The 23171-nt window shown below is 43.7% G+C and overlaps 1 protein-coding gene across 4 annotated transcripts in view; it reads left to right on the top strand.

The window, feature by feature from the left end:
• The window catches only part of ROBO3 (roundabout guidance receptor 3), a 120373-nt gene that overhangs the window by 36792 nt on the left and 60410 nt on the right, over positions 1–23171 (top strand). For all 4 annotated transcript variants that reach the window (XM_089538438.1, XM_089538436.1, XM_089538437.1 and 1 more), the window contains exon 3: positions 22535–22692. In XM_089538438.1, the coding sequence (XP_089394564.1) occupies positions 22535–22692 (158 nt within the window). The remainder of the gene's footprint in view (positions 1–22534; positions 22693–23171) is intronic.

Below are 23171 nucleotides of genomic sequence, written 5' to 3'. Positions count from 1 at the left end.
GACTCTCCTTCTTGGAGGTCTTTAAACCGATGTTAGATGGCCTTCTTTTGGAGATACTTTAGGTATGCATTCCTGCATTGTTTCTTCCAAATAGTAGCATCACAGGGGTGCATGGGGGTTCCGACCGCACCAGGTGATACCACCAGGGGGGACACCTGGTGAGCATCCCCCCACCTCCACAGGGAGGCAGAGGACCCGGCGTCTGCTGTCCCTGCCCAGTGTGGCTTTACTTTAGAGTATAGCCACACTGAGCAAGGATGGGGGGCACCAGGCGTTCTCCCTCCCTGCCCTGTACAGCTTTACTCTAAAGTAAAGCTACATGGGACAAGGAGGGACTCTTTTGGTTCCACCCCAAAGCCCTACCTCTCACTGGGTGACCCCCTGGTGTAGGACACCACTGCTGCCAACTCTAAGATTCTATTATACATGTAACTATTGTAGCTGCCTCCAGTTGCGCCGGATTAAGGCCGCGGCAACCGTACGCCACAACCCTGATCTGGCCTTTCCAGGGCACAAAAAGGAGCCACAAGAAGCAGGTCTTTTTGAGCACTGGAAAGGGTGCGATAGCCACGGCACTGCAGCTTTGAGGCACTTCATCATATGGATGCAGCACCAGAGGAGCGCCATGATGCTGTGTGGAGCAGCTTGTGGCGTTACGCAGTCATGGGGGCAGAGTTGGGGCATGCGTTTTATGGATGCCATGTCCTGACTCTGTCCCCAGGCCAGCCTTAATGGCCAGTCTTCACAGCTTGTCAAACTCAGCTCTAAAACTGTCCAGATGTACAGCAAACCCCTTTTGTATATGAGTGTGTCCAAGGCAATACAAGTAGACTGCATGCAGTAGCTGCACAGAAGTTACAAAGACAGCTCAGCTTTCTTTTACAAACACAACTTGGTTGTACTGCTGCCACTGAAGTGGATCCAGCTCTTAAGGCACTGAGAAGGTGTTGGATCAGTCTTTTGAGACAAGGCATGCAGCAGGAAGAAGGATGTGGAAGAATGTCTCTTTTTGTTGTTGTTCTCATTCAAGAGATTATGCACAGGATTGGATGTTTTTATATGTTTTAGCCTTCCTGCAGTAAATTTACTCTATTGCTGTAGGGGAACTTGCCCTCTGGAAAGGATCCCTTTACATCTCCCCTGTGCTGCATGCTTGCTTTTGGAGAAAAGGAGTCCTAAGGCACCTGACAATGAAGAATCTTTCTGTGGGTGGTTTAGTCATTTTAGCGCCAACAGGAGAACTGGTATTGCAGATTCAATCTTCCTTCGAGAGCATCTTTTCTTCTGTGTGTGTGTGTGGGGGGGGGGGGGGAATTGCTTCTCCCATACATTAAAGGCAGATGCTTTGGGCAGCCCTCTGATGTCCTTAAATAAGAGCTGGTGATCCATATTAAGCTGAGATTTGCACCTCCCCCTGCTTTGAAATATCCTGACCTTCTGTGAGCAATTTGGCAAAGAAGATATCTCTAAATGAAGACGATCAGCCCCATGAGCTGCTCTTCTGTACTGTCATCCTGACCAGATGTTTCCCACAGGCGGGCATCAGCAACGTGGCAAAGGGCTTCACACAGAAGGAAGGCCCAAAGGCTGCCAACAAATAGCAGAATAGGAAGAATGAAATAGAAGGAAGAGGAAGTTGATTTGAGAGGGAAAAGTAGGCATTCCCTGGCTGGGATGGATCGCATTGCTCAATGTTCCTTTGGGCACTCAGAGGCAGAAGCTGGCACTGCAAAAGGTATTAAATAATCTGATTTTGGCAAGAGGCCCATCCCAGGCTGGTAACAGCCTGCTGGCCATCTGATACATGTGGATTCTTGGCATCCAGAGTACAAATCCTCCTAAGAGAGGAGCCGTGGGGATCTCTTGGAATTACTTAGCTTGGGAAATCTGTATGTCCCAGGACAACCCTGCTTTCAGGCAGAAGAAGATGCAGGACTTTCTGCCAATACTGCGTCCTGTGTGTGGTTAGAAGCCAGCACTGGTAATGGTCATGCTGGGTTGTGAGATTCTGAGAGTTACCGTCTAAAATGTAACTTTTGAATAGTATTTGGAAAAGTTAGTTTCTGGACTAAAATTCCCATTCAGCAAGGTTAACAGTTGCAGTGATGGGGATTGTGAGAGCTGTGATTGTGATTTAAAATAAAATTTCTAAATGTTGCTCTAATACAGTTGACTTTGTCACATACATCCAGTTTGTAGAAAGGAGAAGGAATATGCGGCTGGACTGCAGTTCACATTATCCTTCATCATTGATTGGGTTAGTGCCAGCCCTGCCATAAATTATGTGTCCCATCCCTGGAATCCACCGATAACAAGATTTGGTGATGACTACCATGATACTTAGTGTGGTTGTGCTGTTTGTGTTTGCATATTGGATGAGGGAGAGAGAACACCAGGGGAGAGTCTGCTTTTGAGGACTACTCTTCCTTGGCATCTGCTTGAAACCAGAAGGCTGTACAGTATTGGATGCACATTTGGTCTGTTCCAGTATGGCTCTTTCGTTACATACTAATAGGTAGTCTGGGATATCTGTTGTGACATGCCAGGAATCCACTGTCCAGCACTTGTGTGCATCTGTCTGTGTGGAGGATTGTTGCAAGCCCTACTTCTCTCCAGATCAATGCTACCTAACTGATGAAATTCCTTCCTTCCTAGCATATTATCTGGCCTGATTAATGCCTGACCTCTTAGCTCCGCACCCCTTTGGGAGCTGGCTGGGTCATAGTCAGCATCTGGAGTGGGGAGGAGGAAGGAACAGGATTTCTATAACTTCTCTGTGATCCTCCATTTTGGAGGAAGACGTTGTGCAGTTCTCCTAGCTTCTGCTTTGAATCTGTTAGCTAAATGTGGAATCCTTGCCCTTTCTTCTCAAGGGACAGGACCAGGAGCAGCAACTGGGGCAGATGGTGAGGAACACATACCCACCTAAATATTTTTATTGCCTTGTTTATCCTGACCCAAATTTTTAAAGCCTTTTACTGGCTCCTTGCCCAGTTGCTTTGCCTGTCAACTTCCATATCCCCCTTGAATGCACCAGTTTCCAAATGCTGCTCTAATACTGTTGAACCCATCTAAGTTCTAATTTAATTTGCTGCTGAAGTTCTTTAATGTTCGGCATTTATCCTAGGCAAAAGTTGCGATTAATTAGAAAAGTCACTCTTCTGGACAACTACTCCTAGAATCTCCCAGCCAGTCTGGCCACTAGCTAGGCTGGTTAGACGATCCTGGAGTTAGTCCAAAAGGTAACCTTTCAAAGATTTGTAACTAACACAACAACAGCAACAACAACAACACAGGCAGTGAAATATACTGAATGTGTGAATCTAAGGAAAATGATGCCAAATACCATATATACTCAATTATAAGTTGACCTCATGTGTAAGTCGAGGTGAGGTTTTGGGGCCAAAATTATGGATTTTGCCATGACCCGTGGATAGGTTGAGGATAAAACTTGGAGGCTCCTTCAGTGTATGTGTATGTGTGTGTATGTGTGTGTATGGCAAGAGAGACTCTCATTGAAGCTTTTTGCTTCATTGTTTCAGTCCATCCAGGCGCATGGGCGTGGGAGAGGACGCTTAAACAAACAGCAATATCAATAAATCACCCGGGACTCTTTCTGCTTGGCTCCAGAGAGAAATAAACTCCTCTCTGCACCACATGGGGAAATCTGAAAAAGCTGCTATCACGTTACCATAGTGGCCCATAAATAAGTCGACCTGGGATTTTGAGGTCAATTTTTGGACATAAATTTTTAAACTTATAGACTAGTATATACGGTAATTGTTACTAATAAAATATACTTGCTTTCTGGAATGCTTCTGCATGAGCCTGCTTGTCTGCATGGGTGCAAATTTCACATGTTTAAGGAAGAAAGTGTGTGTGTGTGTGTGTGTGTGTGTGTGTGTGTGTGTGTGTAAAAAGCAACCCCCATGTCTGCCTAGAAAGATTTTTATGGCTTTTCCATAAACAAAAAGAGGTTGACAGAAGCAGCATCTCTAGATAAGTTGCTCCTAGCTCTGGGGTCTCAGCACCAATAGCCACACTTCATGTTCTCCTTAGTTTTGCCTTTTTGGAAAATGTATTATTGTACATACTCTTTGAGCACAGAAAACTTTATTAGAATGGCCTCAAGAGACTAAATATTACAGTAAGGCAGAGGGGAAGTGGTTATCTTTTTTCACAGGCATCGAGATGCATCATCATTTGTGGTTTTATATGTGAACATCCTCTGTTTGTCCAAGAGGGTTCAATAGCTCCTTGGCATGTTGATAGGCTATGTTGCTTTTTCTTGGCATTTAATTTAAGTTAATGGTGTAAAAGTAAATGCATTGTTTTAGTTCAGGGTGAGCAAAGTGTTCCCCACCCCAGGCCATTTTTGTAGAAATTGGTCTTGGCTCCAAAATTCTTTCAAATGACCTCAAATAAAAGGTTCATCAATAACTCTTGAACTCTTTCCACATACCCCAGCACCCCAAATCCTCTCTCTTCCTCACCCATCTTCTCCCTGTGTTTGACTGGCCAAAGTAACTCTGTACAGACAAGCCTCTCAAGTTATAGCCACTCCTTCCTTCACAGCATTCTGTGACTGGCTGGCTATAACTAGGCTGCCCTGCTTCTCTCTTCATACACACATATAACTTTTTCTTCCTTGCTTTTATCCTCACAACAACTTCATGAAAGAGGTCATGTCAAGAGAGAGAGAGTACATGGTCCAAGATCACTCAGTGAGTTGGCTGTCCCAAATCTCAGTCCATTGTTCTAACAACTACACTGCACTGGCTCTCACGATGTGCTATATTTGTTTTATGATGGTGGTGGGGACCCCTTCTTTAAAACAAAGATTAGGGGCTACATGTCTTGTTTTGTTTTCCTTTCCTCTCCAAAAAACCCATGATGGTGTTGGTGGGTTTGAAAACATTTGCAAACTTGTCAATGAAACATTTGTGAGTCCATAGCATTAGTAAGACATGGCATTAGTAAGACATGCAGGGGCCAAAATTATCCCCTGCATTAGTAAGGCATGTACTTCCTTCACTAACTAAAGCTTTGTAAGTAGATTAGAAAATTGTGCTAAGGTAAAATGTTTGTGAATGTAGCAATCTTTCATTTCCTAATGTATTGATTTTATGGAAATTAATAAAGATATATTTAAAAGTGTGTGTGTGTGTGTTTTCGTCATCTCATGTGTGTATTTTCTGACCTTAGGCACTTGGGCAAAGTAAAGCACACTTTCTTCTGAAAACTTAAATTCACATTCTTCTGCCTTTTGGCATTGTTGAAATCAATGCGAGTTACAAAAATGTTCCACAATACCAGTAGTATAAGGTGTGTCTCCTGCCCTGCTCCCCACATACACATGCAGTGCCGTGGGATTAAGGAAGCTACGTATTTGCCTTCCAGGTATTAGTTGGGCTGGGTTTTCCCAACTAATTTTAGTGTTTGCTCATCATTTCATTCATGTCTGCTCCTGCCTGTGGTTAATTGGGAAATTGATTCCTCTCCTCTAAAAATGACACTTCCTAATAATGAGAATTTAATTGCATCCAGTCCTCAGGGGAGAAGACCGTTCTCAGACCCAACAGTTCTAAAGAAGCACATTGGGAGACTCAGCAGTTCTCTTCTCCTAAGGCCTGTCACTGGACAGCAGTCACTTCTGCAGCCTCAGCAATCCCTTACCATATTGGAATAACTAAATAAAGCACTCCTGAGAAATGGTACATAACCACTGTCCATCCAGTTTTAAAGATGTCCAAAGATAGAGTGTCGACTACCCTTCCAGGTAGTTTATTCTACTCTCAAACAGCTCTTATAGTCAAGATGTTCTTCCTAACTTTGAAGCTGAATCTCTCTTCTTGTAATTTGAATCCATTGGTTCTCATGCTAGTCTCTAGAGTTGTGGAAAGCAAGCTTGCTCTAAACACTACACGGCATTCCTCCAGATATTTAAAGATGGTTATCCTATTACCTCTCAATATTCTGTTCTCCAAACTAAATAAATTTACTTCCCTAAGCCATTGCTCATAGAGTTTGGTTTCCAAACCCTTAATCTTCTTAATCATCCTCTTGTTTCTCTGTCTCTACAGTTGCCCCTCAAATTGCATGGGTTTTATTTTTGTGGATTTGGTTATTCATGAGTATGTAGTTCCCTACACTTGCCGGTTTCCAGGTCTTCCTCCCTCCATCTCTTAGGATGACAACACTGCTTTTAAAATCTCCTGCAGTGTTGTCATCCCTTTCCTCACCTTCCTCCTCTTCTTAGCTCCTTTCCCACTAACAGCCCCACTCAAGCAGAACTTGTGCCACTATTTTACTTGCTGGGTACATTTTCCCCTACCTGCCTCTGCCCTTTCAGGCCCCCAATGACCATGATAAGCCAAGGCCAGCAAGAGTGAGAAGAGCAGGTGAGTGGGAGGGATGAAGACAAAGGAGCGCTTGATGTTGGAGCTTCAGCAAACACTTCTTCTTTCCCTGCTGCCCTCTAACTCTAGCTGGCCTCAATTTACCATCAGTGTGGGGAGGTAAGCAGGGGAAAAGGCAAAAGGGTGCTAGATGTTGGTGCTTTGGCAAATGCCCATTCCTTCTTTAGTTCTCTACTATACCTCTAACTCTAGCTGGCCTTGATTTAATATTGTCATATGGGCCGTGAAAGAGCAGAGGTGCAAGGGGCAGTTTGCCCTCTTGCTGGCTGGCTCACTCTGTTTGCCTCGCTTAGCCAGCCTGCCACTCTGCAAACACTCCTCCATGGGGATCACTGGGTGCATCTGTCCTTTGCTGCCTCTGCCATCTCAGGCCGAAGCACCAACATCCAGCCCCGCTTTGCCTTAATCCTTGTCAGGGGCCTGAGAGGACAGAGGAAGTAGAGGGCAGACGCACCCAGTAAGCAAGGATGGGGTGGAGGATCTGCTAAAGTGGAAGTAGGCAAACAAAGTGAGCCAGTGAGTGAGGGGAAACAAGTGGACCAGCAAGGGAGCAGGCAGGCAAGTGACAGGAAGAAGCCGCCTTGGTCACAGAGTGTGCCCACCATGGACTGGAGAGGGCTGCTGGCAGGAAAGGAAATGGAGAGGAGGAGGAGGGTGAAGAGGATGAGCCACAGACCTGGTTCTGCCATGGCTGCAGCAGCAAAAAAATGTCCTTTAATGCCATTGTATTTCTCTTCCTTCTCAAGAGAAAGATGATGGCACTAAAGGAGAGGCAGTGTCTGTGCTAGGAGGCGGAGGGGAGAAGGCCTGGAGACTGGCAACAGAGGTGTAGTGGAGGCTTCCTGTGAATGAGGTAGAGACTTTTGCATCAGCGGACTCTGTAGCATGCATATTTTTGCAGGGGCTTAAGATATTTGCATTTTTTCCACTTCTGTGGCAATGCTGCACCCCTAAACCCCATGAAAGTTGAGGGTTGACTGAATTTCCCTTAGCACTCTCATTTTTATTTTTTAAAAAAACCTTCATCTTCAGAGAAAATGGCACCCCTGTAAGATCCACTTTAAGTCAGAAGCTGTGTTCAAGTTGAACAGTTTGAGTAGAGAAGTAACATTCATCCTGTGGGTGGCATTTGGCTTTCTGTCCATTTTTATGCCCTGCGCTTCTGGCATTTCTGCTGTTTAATTTGCACAAGAAAACACTAGATTTCCTTTGAATGTGTTGGTGCTTTACAGCAAGAACAATAAAACCCTTCAAAACAAGCAATTCCCTTCTCAGAATCAACAGGGGCTTCAAAACAAGATATATACTCCCTGATTACTTCGTTTTAAAAGTGAAAATGTTTGTTTTTGCTGCTGCATCCATGAATTGTGAGTGGCATGTAACTCAGATTTTGCTGCAGAATTGTTCATTTGTGATCATTCTCTTTTATTTCATTTCAATAAATAAATCTTGGGAAGCCAGATGCAGTGGGGATTCTTAATTGAATAAATTCACTGAGTGTTTGTGTGTGCGTGTGTGTTCAGTGAATTTAATCTGTTAAGGACCTCCAGTACATCTAGCTATTACATATGCATGCTTAGCTCTCATAGATATCTCCAACTTTTAAGACTCCACCAGCCCTTAAGGCTCTTCCCATCCTGGAAAGAACCTATTGCTCATTTCTTGATTGGGAACACCCAGCATACTCTGTTTTCACTGCCAAATATTAACCAGGTCAGTCAGCTTTTGTGCTCTCTGCATCCTCCTCAATGGTTTGCCCTCCAGTTTGTTTGCTCTGAAGGAATGCCACTGTTTGTATGGGATTTATTGATGGCTGGACTGCTAATTAAAGGGTTGCTTCCCTCAAGGAAGCGAGCTGAGCTTCTGTCTTTTTGAGCAAAGGCGTATGAGGTTTCCCTGGGGCGGTGGGGTGCATCTGTTGAAACTCCACACTAATGAAGCCCTAGTTCGGCAACAATATAATGTATTGATCCAAATGTAATATTCGCACATCAGGTGACCTTTGTCTGACAGCCCACCTTCTGCCTGCAACATAGTTACAAAAGATCCATTCTAGGCAATGGGGCAAAGTGGGGAGGGGGAGCGTTCAGACATGGCTAGGCATTTTAGCCCCCAGGCAATGTCATTGATTGAACTAGGACAATATTTGGGGCATAACCCTTCTGGAAGTCTCGTCAAGGCATTGGGTGACCATTACAGGCAACCACTGAGGCCATTTCTTTGCAATGGGAGCTTGACAGGCAAAGAGACAACAATCAGCATAATGGTCACATTATGACAGTGTACTACTTGCACACTAGAACCTGCTTTTGTAAGCTGCTCATGTTCTTGCAGCAAATTGATTTCTAAATGGCCCTGGTATGAGGCAGAGAAAGGTAGCAACCTGCTGGAGGACAACATTGCAATTTCTGTGTCGTCTCCATGTACCTCCTAAACTATCCTGCTGTTCCAGAGCTTGGAAGCATATTTTTCACCACTGTTCCCAGAATCCTCTACCCAGCATGGCCACTGACTATACAGACTGGAGAATTCTGGGAGTTTTCCTCTAAGAAGAAACATTTTCAGGCTTTGTGTCTTTTTCATGTGTGTTGGAGGGTGCTGCCCCATCTCTGTGGCTGACTACTTGATCCATTGCCCAGAAAGCAAAATGTCTGCTGTAGTGGCAGCCCCAATCTGGGTTAAATTAACTATTTTATTTGCATGCTTTCTTTCTCCCAGAGTGTGACCCAAGGTAGCTTATATGTCTAAATGACTTAATCATGAAATGGCTGTTTCAGTTGTTAGAAAATTGATTATGGTTTTTGGGTTATTTGTGGTTAAATCAGTTTAGCAGCAGCATCAACAGCAACAAGTGTGTACTCCACAGGTATTTGGTAAAAACAACTAGATCTGAGCTTCTGGCAAATAAGCAGGATACATTGGTAGGTAAAAGAAACTTACTTTATAGCTAAATCTAGGTTCTACAAAATAACTAATCAGTAGAGAAAACCATACTTGATAGAAGAGTCCCTGGAGCTGACTCTCATGTGTGTAAGTAGGAAGAAAAAAACATCTTTACTAGTATAACCTTGTTTCTGCTTCCATGTTTAGTGAGTGAGAGCAGAGAGAGGAAGATGGCAGAGAACAAAGGGCAATAAACTTTATTGACTCCTAGAAATGTGAAGGCTATGGGAAGTGACCTTTTCACAAACAGCACTGACCAAATGACCATGGAGATATACATCAATGTTCCTGCTAGAAGAACATCCCTCCCCTTCTCAAGGAAAGAAAACATAGCTCTACAATACAAACACTGATGCTAATACTCCAACATCAGTAAACAGATATTTACCTGACAGCGAAAAGAAAGGAGAAGAAGCCAGCCTAGACTTCCATGGAAGGGAATACCACAGGCTGGGAGCCATCCCAGAAGCCGATGTGGTTGAGTAGCCAAGAAGGTTAAAAGAGGTCTCCTATCTTGGGAGGTTCTGCCTTTGAGTCCTGGCTGCCTCTGGGACTACTTTGTAGAACATCTCCACGAGGTCACATTTGTTGTTTTCTTTTCCATGAAGAACAGGCGGTTTTCTGACCTCTAGAAGTTTTGGTGTGCAGTTATGTGCAGCATGTTTTGGCAGTTTGTTACCACCTTAATTACCAGAGCTGCATTCCACAGAATCCTTGGAACTGTGGTTTGGGGTGGTACTGGGAAGTCTCTTTTAAAGAGCTCTGCTGCACACACTAGATACAAAAGACAGTAGCAACTATAGGACCATAGCACTAATCTCACATGCAAGCAAAATCATGCTCAAAATTCTACAACATAAACTTCACCATACATAGAACGAGAAATCCCAGAGGTGTAAGCTGGTTTCAGAAAAGGAAGAGGTGCTAGGGACCAGCACTGCTCTACCTCTTCTTGCAAGTCATTCAGCAATCTGAGTCTGCTAATTTTTTTTTTGTTGCTGAGAAAGAAGAGAAGGAGAAGGGTTAACCATCTTCCCCCCCCCCTCCCATACACACAAACACACACCTCTATGGCTTCTGCTCCCCAAGAGTGTGCTAGTTCTTTCCTTTGCCCCCATCAGTTCAGTGGTGCAGCTGATAATTGAAAGCTGGTGTCCATCTAAGGCAGTCACCTGGCACTCGGTCAGGTTTAAAGTGATTAAATGGGGCAGCGAGGCGGAGGGAGCCTGCTGTGACACAGCCTAGCTCTGGCTGCAGCGGTAGCTGGAGACAGACATTTGTGGGCATGTTCATCCACAGGGATCACTTTGTGGAACATCAAAGGTGAAACTGAAAATCATTAGCACTGTGGTCATATCCTCCTTGGAGGGGGAGGGAAGGGAAGGGAAAGAGGTCATTGAGATTCAGCCAGGAGAGCAAAAGCCTGGAGAGGAGGGGAAGAGACCATTCTGGTGGAATGCAGGATAGCTTTCGGAAAGAGAAGACTAAAAACACCCAGAGCTGTGGCTGGAAACTGTCCATGCATTCATTTCTGTCCTACAGGTACAAACTTCCCATCACTGCACACAGTAAGGCAGTATGAGAGAGCATCTTGCCTCCAATGTGCTATTTGACTACAACTCCCATCACCCCTCACCTGTGATGGTGTTGGCTATGGATGCTGGGAACTGCAGTCCAGCAACATTTGTAGGGCCAGATGTTTCCCATTCTTGCATTAAGAGAGCTATACCTGCCCATTCCCTATGCGTGCAATGGGTTGGAGAGATGAAAGAACATGGAAACTGAAAGGATGTGCATGGATGTGGGGTGTGTGCCAACTTTCTTCCCCCAAATGGTTATGAATTCCAACATAGATGGATAATATGGGTCTGGGGTGGCCAGATTTCTTCTTTTTCAGAGAGGAAGACAGTTGTGTATTGGCAAGTGACCTCTGGGCATTCTCTGCTTCAGGTCCAGTTTGTAAGGACAGTGTATGTAAGAAGAGAGAACTGTAGGACCATATCCATGCTCATTTAATAGCTTGATAGCAGACAAAGGTATACAATAATGGGTCATATGGACACATAGTCTAAACCACTAGAACACAGCTTCCTATATTTCTGTGTTCTCTGTGCTGAGATACATATAAGGCCACAAGAGTTACACTGGTATGACTTCTGGTAGCATGGGCCAGCCCCTTGAGCACTGCTCCTCCTATCCCCAAGTTCCTTTCATTCCCATTCGTATACTGCGAATCAGACTCGGAAGGCACAGGAAAACTCGCTAAAATGCACTGTTAAATTAAACCGCTTTATCAACCACAGATTCAGGTATTTTCAGGATAATTCGATCACATGGGAGTCAGATTTGAATTCCAATGGGAACGATATCGGAGCAATTTGGATATAATGCACGCTCAAATGGGAACGATGCATCCATGATTCGCGTCCTGATTTGCGTTATAAGCCAGTGGGAATGGGGCCTAAATTTTTGGATGTCTTTAGGCAGAGGTTGGGTGGGCATCTTAAAGGAATGCAGTTGTGTATTATTTCAGGCATGGGACCCTTGTGGTCATTTCCAGATCTACGATTCTATGATTCTATGAATCTATAATAAATCTTTTACATTGAGATCTTCTGCTTCCCCATCCCCATCACTTTTTGAATTACAATTTTATTTCAGCTCCTGGAAGATATACAAGCTGTTCTTTCAGTCTCAGACTCCCTCCACAACAGCTTCCATATTGTTGTGAGAGAATTGTGGGGGGGAAGTAGAAAATCATCACTTTCCTGAAGGGCCAGCTGGCCAATCACTTTCTGCAAAGAGGCTGTGAATGGGCTTGATTACAAGAACCAAGAAGCATTTTCTCAATCTTCAAAAATACCAGCATTACTCAGCAGCCTAGGCTCTTTCACATTGTTCCCTGGCTTGCGTCTGGGAAGCCAACACAGCTAATCAATATTTTAAGTACACTTTACTCCAGCTCAGGGACACATGCTGTGACTATCCAACATCCCTGACATCTCTGCTCCAAAGAGCTTTTGTGCATGCCTGGAGAGCCTTGGCATGCACTAAGGATGAGCATCCTGATAATACAACATGCCTGTTTGATGCCTCCCCGCCCTCCTTGTTTTACACACCAACTGTGAATAGGTGATGACTGAAGCCCTATTAGTTTACATGGTCATCCTCTAGGGCCTAATACAAGCTTGTTCCCTGCGAGGTATTTCTAATGCTTTATTCAGCCTTACAGTTTTATAGTTCTCCAAAGGAGTCTCAGTTAACTGCATCCTGGAAGAGTTTCTCACAGATTAATGCACTTGTTTTTTTTTACTTTGAGTAGAGATGGGAGAGAATTTTGTTCAGTTTGCATTTCAGCAAGAATGTACTAGATTTGCACTTCCTCAATCAATTTACAAACCAGAACTCGGTTGACCCTTGATAGTTGCGTTTCTCAGACCTTTTACAACGTGCTTTGCAAACAAAAAATGCACACAAAACAATATATTGGGAAAAGCTTCACAAAAATAGGTATTTTGAGGGGAACACTATAAATAGAATGATATGAAGGGAAATTGTTTGCAGAAGTGTATGCAGAAATGCATGTATTAATGTGCACAAGATAAATTTATTAATGAGGGAAATACACAAAACAGGACCATATTAAGGAAAATCACTTGCAAAAATGTATTATCTCTGGCAAATCCATGTACAAAAGTTAACAAAAATATTAACAACCCTGCATTCAAAAGTGAGTATAGTGGGGGAAATGTTTCTATCTCTCTTTTTTTATTCATTCTTGCACAAAGGCTGCAAACTGAACACGCAATGGGATGAGACACACATAAGAGTGGAAAAATCAGAAATTAAACCAAAACTGACAGATTGGTCCATCACTAGACAGAAAACCTTTTTATGACTTAGAGAGCTTGGCTTAACAGCACCCAGCCTGTATCGATGTAGAAACCAATGTCTATTTTGTTCCCTATACTTATTTGATTATATCATTTCTTTGATTATATACAATCTTTCACCCATAATAGGCTGAGAGTTTAATATACTATATACACTAGGACCAAGATCCTGCTTAATTTTTGTAGAGCAGAATGTTCCAGCAGCAGTATTACTCTGGATCACCTGGAGCACAGCTTCAGGCAGAGATTGACTCTATATGTTTTAAAAATATCTGGATGCATTTAGTCTTCAGAACCAAGACATTGTTGGCAGGCATGGCTTGGGGAACTGCTTATCAAAAAAGGAATTTCCCAAACTGCCTTGGCCCCCCAAGATACCTCTCCCATAGCTGACTTGGATCCCATCCAGGGAAAGGCAGGGTATTAATCTAGACAATCAATCAATTATGCCTTCATTCAGAGGACTGAAAAGTTCCAGGCATTAAAGAACTAGGCAACTATCAATAAATAAGCCTTTGCTGGAAGGACCATGCTGGGTTGCTGCCTCCTTCTCTGACAGTGCCATGCAGGTGGAGTAGATGGCCAGGGTAGCTTCTACCACTATTGCTGGTGGAGGAAGCTCTTGAATATCTCCTTGCACAACCAACAAGCGTGTTGTACCACTGGGGGAGTGATCCATTGCATGAAGAGTTTGATTCTGTTGCAGTGATGGGTAAAGTGCCACATTGAGATCACATGTGGCTCCTTCTGGTTCTTTTGGAATCTCTGCACTTTTTTTCTAGTCCAAAGGGCAAATAACCTCTCTAGGAGCAGCACCTGTTTAATCGACTGCAGAGCTCTCCCCCTTATTCCAACCAGAAATGGACTTGTGCCTACTTCTGGATTTAATTTTCTTTTCATTTTTGGCAATCTATTAGCCCCTGTAGGTTGCCAGAAACAAAACAAGATAGACTTGTGATAGGCCTCTTGGCCTATTGCATTGGATTAAAGTTAGAGGACCCCTGTCCCAGATCCAAGTGAGCAGTGCTATGTAAAGTAATGGGCACATTGGCAGAGGGAGCCTGAGTGGGTGATGCTATTTCTTCCCCCCCCCCCTTTGAAACCTCAAGTGGTTCACCACAAGGGGAGCCTATGAGCATGTCAAGATGTTTCCCAACATATCCTAACCCCCATCAGTGAATGGTCTAGGCCCAGTGGTCTAGGCCCAATTGCACTTTGATTCCTGTGTGTCACTTCCTCTTTGTCAGGTGGGACTACCTGAGTTTCAGCCTACTGCAGCACATGAAATAGTCGCAGGCTCCATCTGCCCACCAGGACCTGCCTCTCACACCCCAGAGGCATGGCACTTCCATTTCAGAGAACCAATTAGTAAGCTCATGCTAATCAGCCAGAGACTTTGTTAGGAAATTTGATTAGTACTTTGCATAATTGACCCTATTACAAATGAGGGAGAGAACAGCCTTCTGTATACCCTGCAATTAAGGGTGAATGGCAGCTTTCTGTAGCATTTAGTCCGGCTAATCAGAGTAAGTCAAACCCCTGAACATAATGCAATCAGGAGACCCCTACCTCAACCCATATCAAGAAAACAAAACCAGAGCATTGAGCTTCCGGTTCTCAAAATCTGCAGCTGGGGAAAATATGTATCATCTCAGCAAGATGTACTTCTGGGAACAGGTTGAGATGTACAAGGCTCCCAAATTATTATTGTATTTCATAACATTAAATATTTACCCCATATCTTCCCTTCAAGGAGCTTAAGACTGAGAAGTATATCTTCCTTTATTTATTTAGGATGGCATCCTGATCATCAGCTATGATATCATAAACTGGACTTACGATTTACATCTCTCTGTTGTGTCTCTACCAGTCTGTGAAGGTTGGTTTTTTGGGGTGACATTTGATCTCTCATGGCCTGTAGGTTCACATTTAGAGTCATTAATGACTGAATATGAGCCCTGGCAAGAAGCTGACCTAAACATTTCTGAGGTACTGAGATCAGAGTTCTGGGAAGTGACACCATGCTCCAGGTTAAGGTATGTCTAGGGCAAGGCAGTTGGGATAGGACCCTGAGGGCCTACCCCAGCTGCTTGTTTTCAAGACATTCTCTGATCAGGAGCATAGTGTGGCTGCCATAGAGTGCTTCAATCTCTAACACCTCAACAATCCTTTGGTTGGGGTGCTGCTGGGCTGTGAAGCTAGTTTTGGGGGACAAGTATCATCATTTGTAACTATAATGATAGACCTCTATAATCATAGTTATGATGGCAATACTGACCTTAGAAGGGGTCGAGTGTGGAACTTGAGTTGGTGTGACTAGTAGAGTCATAAAGTCCCAACAAAGTTTTTAAAGCTCAGAGTCTAGTCAAAACTCCTAAGTGAAACTGTAACGTAGAGACCACTTATTAAATATAGTAACAGATACTGGGAATCTTTGTAACTGCTTAAATACAATTAAACTGTATCAACTCTGAATATCCACCAGAAGAGAGATACTGTAACCAAGTATCTTGTAAGTAAAATTTTCTCTTGTTTTGGGTTCAACCTATGGTCACTTGAGGTATTTCAAGAAACTGTAAGCCAAACGCTACCAGGGATAAAAAGACCCATTGCGCTGACCTCAGAGAAAATAGTTGGGTGAATGAGACTCACTGTCACAAAGAGGTGGCAAAGGTGGCACACAGAGGAAAAGGGTTGTAAGAGATTTGGCAGTGCCACGTCGATGCCTTCACAGGCTGTACTATAGTTTTGCTATACTGAAAGGAGAAAAGAGATGCCACCACCATCCACGAAATACAAAGGGTAAATTTAATGTATGGTAAAGAGCCAGTGTGCTGTAGTGTAGAGATTTTCAGCCACAAATCATGTCAGTTTCTGTTTTCAGTCTGTAAACTGCAAGATTTGAACAAATAAATTCTTTAACAACAACAACAAAAAAAGCCAACCTAGCAAATTTCTCACACATCCCTATTTGGGACTAGATAATTCTGAGCAGTGGGAGCCTTCTGCCATAATACACCCAAGATTACTTTGCTTTCCTTTTGCATGACTTGTGTGAACAAGGCCATTGTTGTGAAGAAGTATGTCCCATCAGCCCAAATGGTCCATTCAGCTCCTTGCCCTGTGGCTGCCTATATCCCAGCTTCATCAGTCTTTTTGACTAATCTCATCCCAGTCTGGGGCAAGAGGCAGAGAATCCATCACCGAAATAGCCTTTTGGGGGCTTGTGGTGTAGGGAGACAGACCCAATTTAACACTTCATTAAGGATTTGCTAGCCATTGATCTAGATTATCAGGGTTACTGCCAGCTAATTGCGTCTTCTTATACTTATGAATTATATTTGGAGAGCAAGAGAACAGTGTTCAGTGCATGTCTCCTATATTTAGAAAAATATCCAGCAGAGATCTAATTACGGAACCAATCATTCACTGGCACTAGGTACACTATTAACCCTTCTTTTGGAATGAAAAAGAGGGTGTAACCACTAGGAAAAATCATTTACTGTTTGTGCAGCTGTCCCTCCCCCCAGATTGCCCTGAATTCCAAGTAACTAAAGTGGCAACTCTCTTTGTAAGTGATGTGGTGGAGGTGATAGCCCTGTTTATGATATGCTATGATAGCCCTGTTTAAATATTTGAAAGGATGTCATATTGAGGAGGGAGCAAGCTTGTTTTCTGCTGCTCCAGAGAACAGGACCCGGAGCAATGGTTGCAAGATACAGGAAAAGAGATTCCACTTTAATATTAGGAGGAACTTCCTGACAGTAAGGGCTGTTAGACAGTGGAACAAACTCCCTTGGAGAGTGGTGTGGTCTCCTTCTTTAAACAGAGGCTGGATGGCCATCTGTCAAAGGGGATGCTTTGATTGAGAGTTCCTGCATGGAAGAATGGGGTTGGACTGGATGGCCCTTGTGGTCTCTTGCAACTCTATGATTCTACGATTCTACACTGCCATTTATCCTTAAAAAAATTCCTGAAAAAGTTATTTTCTGGACTACAGCTCCCAGAAGCCCCCAGCCAATGGTCATGGTGGGTAGGGCATTCTGGAGACATTTAGTCTAAAAGGGTAAATTTCCCAGGTACTAATCCTAGGAGAGTTAATCATTTCGAATCACACCTCTTTTAGAACCTTCCTCTGAAATTATAGGTCTGTTTTCCTGCATTGCAGTGCCCAGTCCTCTCCAAAGGCGGCTATCTCAGAACACTTTTAGGCTGTAGACATAAATATTTAATAAGCAATATATCTGCATTTTATTGCTCATTACCAGCAAGATTATTTCAGTATATTACTCTTAGGTATGAATATTTATAGTGTGTTACTCGGCTTGAAGTTAAATGGCTTATTGACACGCTGTTAATGCCTAGTAAGCACTGGCATGCTCTTGCTGTTTTGCTTTGCGTTTTTTTATCTCTCCTAAAGTGCATAAAGAGTGGGGTAGACTAAGAAAGCTATCAAGATTCTTGCACCTGTGCATCTTTCTTCTGAATTGATAAAGTTGGGATGAAGGAAAAGTTATCTGAAGACCTCTTCTGTAATATAAGGGATGGGGAAGCTAGGAAGCTGCTTCGTCCATTGGCCTGTCTAGCTTAGTACAGTAGTGTCAACTCTGCATGGCAGAGGCTCTCCAGAATTTCAGGGTTGTTTCTCTGAGGCAGTATGCTCCACTGTCAGTCAGCTGATGTTTGTGTGTATGTGCCTTCAAATCGACTGTTAGCTCTTACAGTATGGAAATTCTGCCTAGTGTTTAGGTGGAATTGCTTTTCTTGATGCTGACTGACTTCAATTTCAGGGGAAAATTGGGCATGGGGGGGGGGAATGGAACTGAATATTCTGGAGGACTTTGTGTTGCAATGTTTTGTCACTGGTTTGTTGCCTGGTTTCACCAGGGATGCAGCTGGTGTCTCCAAATAAGAATTCTGTTCCCCTCCAATGCAATTTTCCATTCAACTTCAAAATTATGAGTGTGTGACACAGCCCTGTCCTTCCTTTGGGGATGGTTGGGCGACTAAGGAGAAAAATGCTGTGGTGAATTGCCATGCCCCATATTGCCTCCACCCTTCTGCTGGTTGGAGTGATTGCCTCCCTCTGCCTTGTGGTCGACCCATCCCACATGAAGAATAAGACTACTGCTCACACTGGACCCACCTTTTATTGTTGTTGCATGCCTTAAAATCTTTTCCAAGTTACAGCAACTCCAAAAGAGTGTGATTTGCCCAAGGTCAGCCAGTGGGTTTCACGGCTGAGCTAGAAATCAAACTCTGGTCTCCAGAGTTGTAGTCCAACACTCACTGCATCATTACAGAGTAAGTTTGGGAAGGTTGCTTAAAAGTCTATAGGAAATTCCTGCCCAAATACCTTTGCAACCTGTAAGGATAGGTGGAGTTTTGTCTCAGTCTTCACCTCTGTTGTCAGACACTGAGAAAAAGCTGCCCTGTGCAAATGTATGTTCTTTATTTCAAGCTAGCTTGCCATCAAAGAAAGCTGGTAGCCCATTTCCCCCGCATTGCTGTCCCCACTTCCTTCTCTGCTTTCAAAGAAACCACTTGCTCAAGTGCCTCAGGGCAGCTCACCGTGTCAGGTGTCCAGTGTGAGGGAGGCAAACTCGCTGGGATCATAAAGTCTAGCTAAATGAATTGTTGTTGCTTTTGCTGCTCTTTTGGCCGGCAGCAACTGCTTAGGTACATTTTACAAGCCGGGGAAGTTTCCACAATGCAATAAATAGCCTCTGACAGGCAGTTGTGCCATAAAGGGCTGACATTTCTCTGTAATGGTTATAAAATGCTGAATTATTTTGGTGAGCAGTGGCTGATGTGGGAACAACTTGAAAGAAGAATAATTAGTTGTGAAGCGGTAAATAGAGGAAGCAGCCTAAGAGGTGGTGAGTTACGGAGTCCTTAATAATTCAGAGGAGCTCCTGGAGGAAAAGGAGAAACCAACCAGTAAGGCAGTAGATGCTTTTGCAAGCTTCTCTGTCTTTTTCAGCCACAGGTTTAGTACTAGCACTCTTAAGACCACCATCACCACCTCCTCCTCCTCATTATTTTATTTTATTTTAGAAAAAAAAATCTCCCAAATCCTATTACTTGCCCTCCAAGAGTAAATCTAGACATTATACTTCTATTGATCAGGCTAGAATCATATTATCTTTTTTAGCTGCCACGTCGCATGACTCATGTTCAACTTGTAGTCTACTAAGACTCCTAGATCCCTTTCACATGTTGTCTTGTTAAGCCAGATGTCCTCTGTCCTATATCTATGTATTTCTTTTTTTTTTCTGCCTAAGTGCAGTACCTTATTAAGTGCAGGCCTCTCCTCTGGGGTATTAGCTATTCCTCATAATTTGGTATCATCTGCAAATTTAATAAGCATGCCCCATATTTTTTCATCCAAGTCATTAATAGAGATGTTGAATAGCAGTGGGCCCAGGACAGAACCTTGTGGGACCCCACTGTCTGTTCTCTCCAAGAGGAAGAGAAGCCATTGCTGAGCAACCTTTGGGTTCATCTGGTCAACCAATTACAAATCCACCTAACAGTTGCATTGTCTAGCCACAATTTTATTAGCTTGCTTGAAAGAATATCATGGGGGACCATGCCAAAGGCCTCACTGAAGTCATGATATGCTATATTCACATCCTTCATCTGCCAAACTGATAACTGAGGGGCTAGGTGGCTGGTGGAAGCAGTCAGGAGCAGGTGTCATGTGTCGGGCAAGTAGCCACCCCCTTTTGGCTAGAAATCCCAGTTTGAGCTGCAGATCCTTTACTTTCAGGCTCCCATGCTGCTGCTGGTGTTGTTTCTGGTCTTGATATTTTTTCTTGTTGCCTACCCATGAGTTGCTCACATTGATCTCCCAAGTGGTCAACTGCACCATCAGCACAGCACACCAGTGCCCAACAAGATGTCTGGGGCATCCACAAGCTGGGGGGGGGGAGGGAAAGGGGTCTTTTGGGGCAAAGAGGAGATGCTCGATTTAACAGCCAAATGGGGATAGGAAACTGTATAGGAGCAACTCCAAGAATCATACCAAACATCAAGCTGTTTGAGAGGATCACAGAAAAGATGAGGGCCAAGGAGCATGAGTGCATAGTTGAGGAATGCTGAATGAAAAGCAGGGCTCTCACACACAAATAATGGGAGGCCTGCAGCTCGTTCGAGAATTCTTCTATAAAACCCACACACCATTTGTTGACTAGTTCAGGGTTACAGTTCTTCAATGAAGAAGAATGTTGTTGGTCTGGGCTCTGTTGAGTTTACTGCAGCCTGTGTACATTTTTAAATAGTGTCCAAAGAGAGAATGCTGGCAATGGAAACTGGCAGGCTCCACTTGGCAAAGGTGAGGTGCATGGCTTTGGAGTCATAGTGTATCCCTCAAGACCATATGGCAAGACTGGCCCTCTTGGGGCATATGCCGGATAGTAGAGGGAGCAGTTGTCAAGGCTGGGTGCCATTTCCTGCGTGGGAGTTGCTAATTCCTGCTGCCCTTAAAGCTGAGGCCAGATCTGATAGAGGAAATGAACTAATAATGTGTCCTCTGTGGAAAGCATTGGGGTCAGTTGTTAGAAATGAGGCATGAAAGCTTGTATTGGTTGCAGTTCTAAATCTGTAGTATCACTGCAGGCCCAAAAGAACAGGGAGCTTGTTCTTCTTTTAGATTGATTGGTGATGGTGATATCTATCTATCTATCTATCTATCTATCTATCTATCTATCTATCTATCTATCTATCTAATCAGTCACCATCACTCTTACAGTCACAGACCAGCATAGTGATGGTGAGATACAGGCATCTCGGCAGGAGAACTCAGTCAGTTCATTTTAAATGTTAAATGTTGCAGTACTTTTAAACTGCTTCAGACACTCCCCTTTTGTTGTTATTCTTAGGGAAAACTGCACTTTTTCATGAGTGGTTTGTTTGTTTTTGCATATTTCTGTAAAATATACAGTATTGGAAAATGTGGTAACTGTTACCCCATAGTGCTGCTTGGTCTGCTTTTTTGAGAGGAATTCTACCAAAGGATATCTGCAGAGCAGCTGCCTGGTTGCAGCCCTTGATCTTCTTCTCCCATTATAGGATTGACAAACAATCCAGGGCTGATGCTGCTTTTGGGAGGGCTGTTCTGCGCTCACTTTGCCATGACCCTTGATCTCACATCTTTGGCTGCCTACTCCCTCTTCCTTTAGTGGGCAGCTTGTTCGTCTTCCATTTGTGAGAGTCACACAGACCTTGTGTCCTCTGTGTAGTGCAGGTATGCAGTGACAAATAATAATAATAATAATAATAATAATAATAATAATAATAAGGCCCAAACAGTGGTGCCAACATTCAGCACTGTCTGAGGTGTTTGACCTCAGCAGTAGTTTACACACAGCAGAGTGCAGAAACACAACCCAGTATGCAATATTGCAGTATTTGGCAACAAGGCACTGACCAACCTGAATTGAGGCACAGACACAGTTGACTTCTTCCAAAGTCCTTGGAGGCATTTATCTTCCTGTTACAATACATACAATATATACAACAAAAGCTCTGACTTCTGTCAACATACTCTTGTCTGATATATTTACAATCCACACTCTCCAAACTAACACACCAACTCCTCTCTCCAATCCACTATCCTCAACCCACACCTACTTTGGGTTTCACTACTAACAACTGACACCTCACCATTTAGAGCCATATAATTATTTTATAACATCTTAAAGAGACATTTTACCCAACAGAAGGAGGAGGACAGGCTGCTTACCTGTAACTGTGTGGTCATCTGTAAATTCACACAACCCTACTTGTCCTCCCCTCATTGTGTCTTACCTGTCCTTGGTTCCATGGGTGCTGCTATAGTGGTGTCCACAGAATTGAAGTGTACTAAGGAATAGGGTCACCTGGAGTTTGGCAGGGATACATCCAAAGTCTATCTGGCTGTAGAAAGTTCCAAATGAAGCACTGCACAGGCACAAATAACCCATTTGTGTGAGTTCACAGATGATCACTCGAAGAATCACAGTTACAAGTAAGCATCCTTTCTTTTCCATGCAAAAAATGCACAAGCATTTTTCATGCAGTATGAGTCCTGAACTGGAACTTCCCAAAAAACCTCTGTTGTTGTTGTTGTTGTTGTTGTTGTTGTTGTGTTGCATATTTGGAATATTTGTGGAATATTTTCTAATATTCTTTCCATCCCTAATGCAGAAGATTACCTGCAGATGTTTCTCTACCTTTCTCCAGGTGTTGTGATTTCCTTTGTGCAGATCCTCAGATTTTTTCTCCTCTTTCTTCCAGTCTTGAGAGATGACTTCCGGCAGGCTCCTAGTGATGTGGTAGTGGCAGCTGGTGAGCCAGCTGTGATGGAGTGCATCCCACCAAGAGGACACCCAGAGCCTACCATTTCCTGGAAAAAAAACAACATCCGCATCAGCGATAAGGATGAACGCATTACGGTGAGGCCAAAGACAATCTTGTGCCTCTTTAACATCTAAAGTATTTCCGTGTTCATGACCATATCATGAGTTGCACTGTCCTCTCCATTAGTGGTACAGCGCACCTGCGTTATACGCAGGTGCGCTTTACACGGTCTTGAGTGTACGCACTCAAGCCTCAGGGTGCACGCGGGGTGCAAGGGGTGGCGCATCCCATTCAAATGATTTTGCCCAACCACCCCCAGTAGCTAGATCGCCAAGTCAAGGATGAGATATTGAGTGGAGCAATAGCGTAATGATTGGGGTGGGGCTGTGAAAGATAGGTTAAGTCAGGGACTGAAACTTTTTTTGTCCTGGGGATCAGATTGCCCATAGAGGCTAATCCAGTGGTCTGGAGGATGTCAGGGTGTGAGGCTCCTCCTCCAAGCCCTTGTCTTTCACCAGACCCCCAACCCTTCCTCTTGAAACCTCAAAAACAACCACATCCAATGCCCATTTTC

The sequence above is a fragment of the Sceloporus occidentalis genome, unplaced genomic scaffold, assembly GCF_023333645.1.
Source record: "Sceloporus occidentalis isolate IW3139 unplaced genomic scaffold, rSceOcc1.0.p SCAF_9, whole genome shotgun sequence".
Classification (NCBI taxonomy): Eukaryota; Metazoa; Chordata; class Lepidosauria; order Squamata; family Phrynosomatidae; genus Sceloporus; species Sceloporus occidentalis.
The sequence above is the reverse complement of the archived record's forward strand: the minus strand, read 5'-3'. Positions and strand labels throughout refer to the sequence as shown.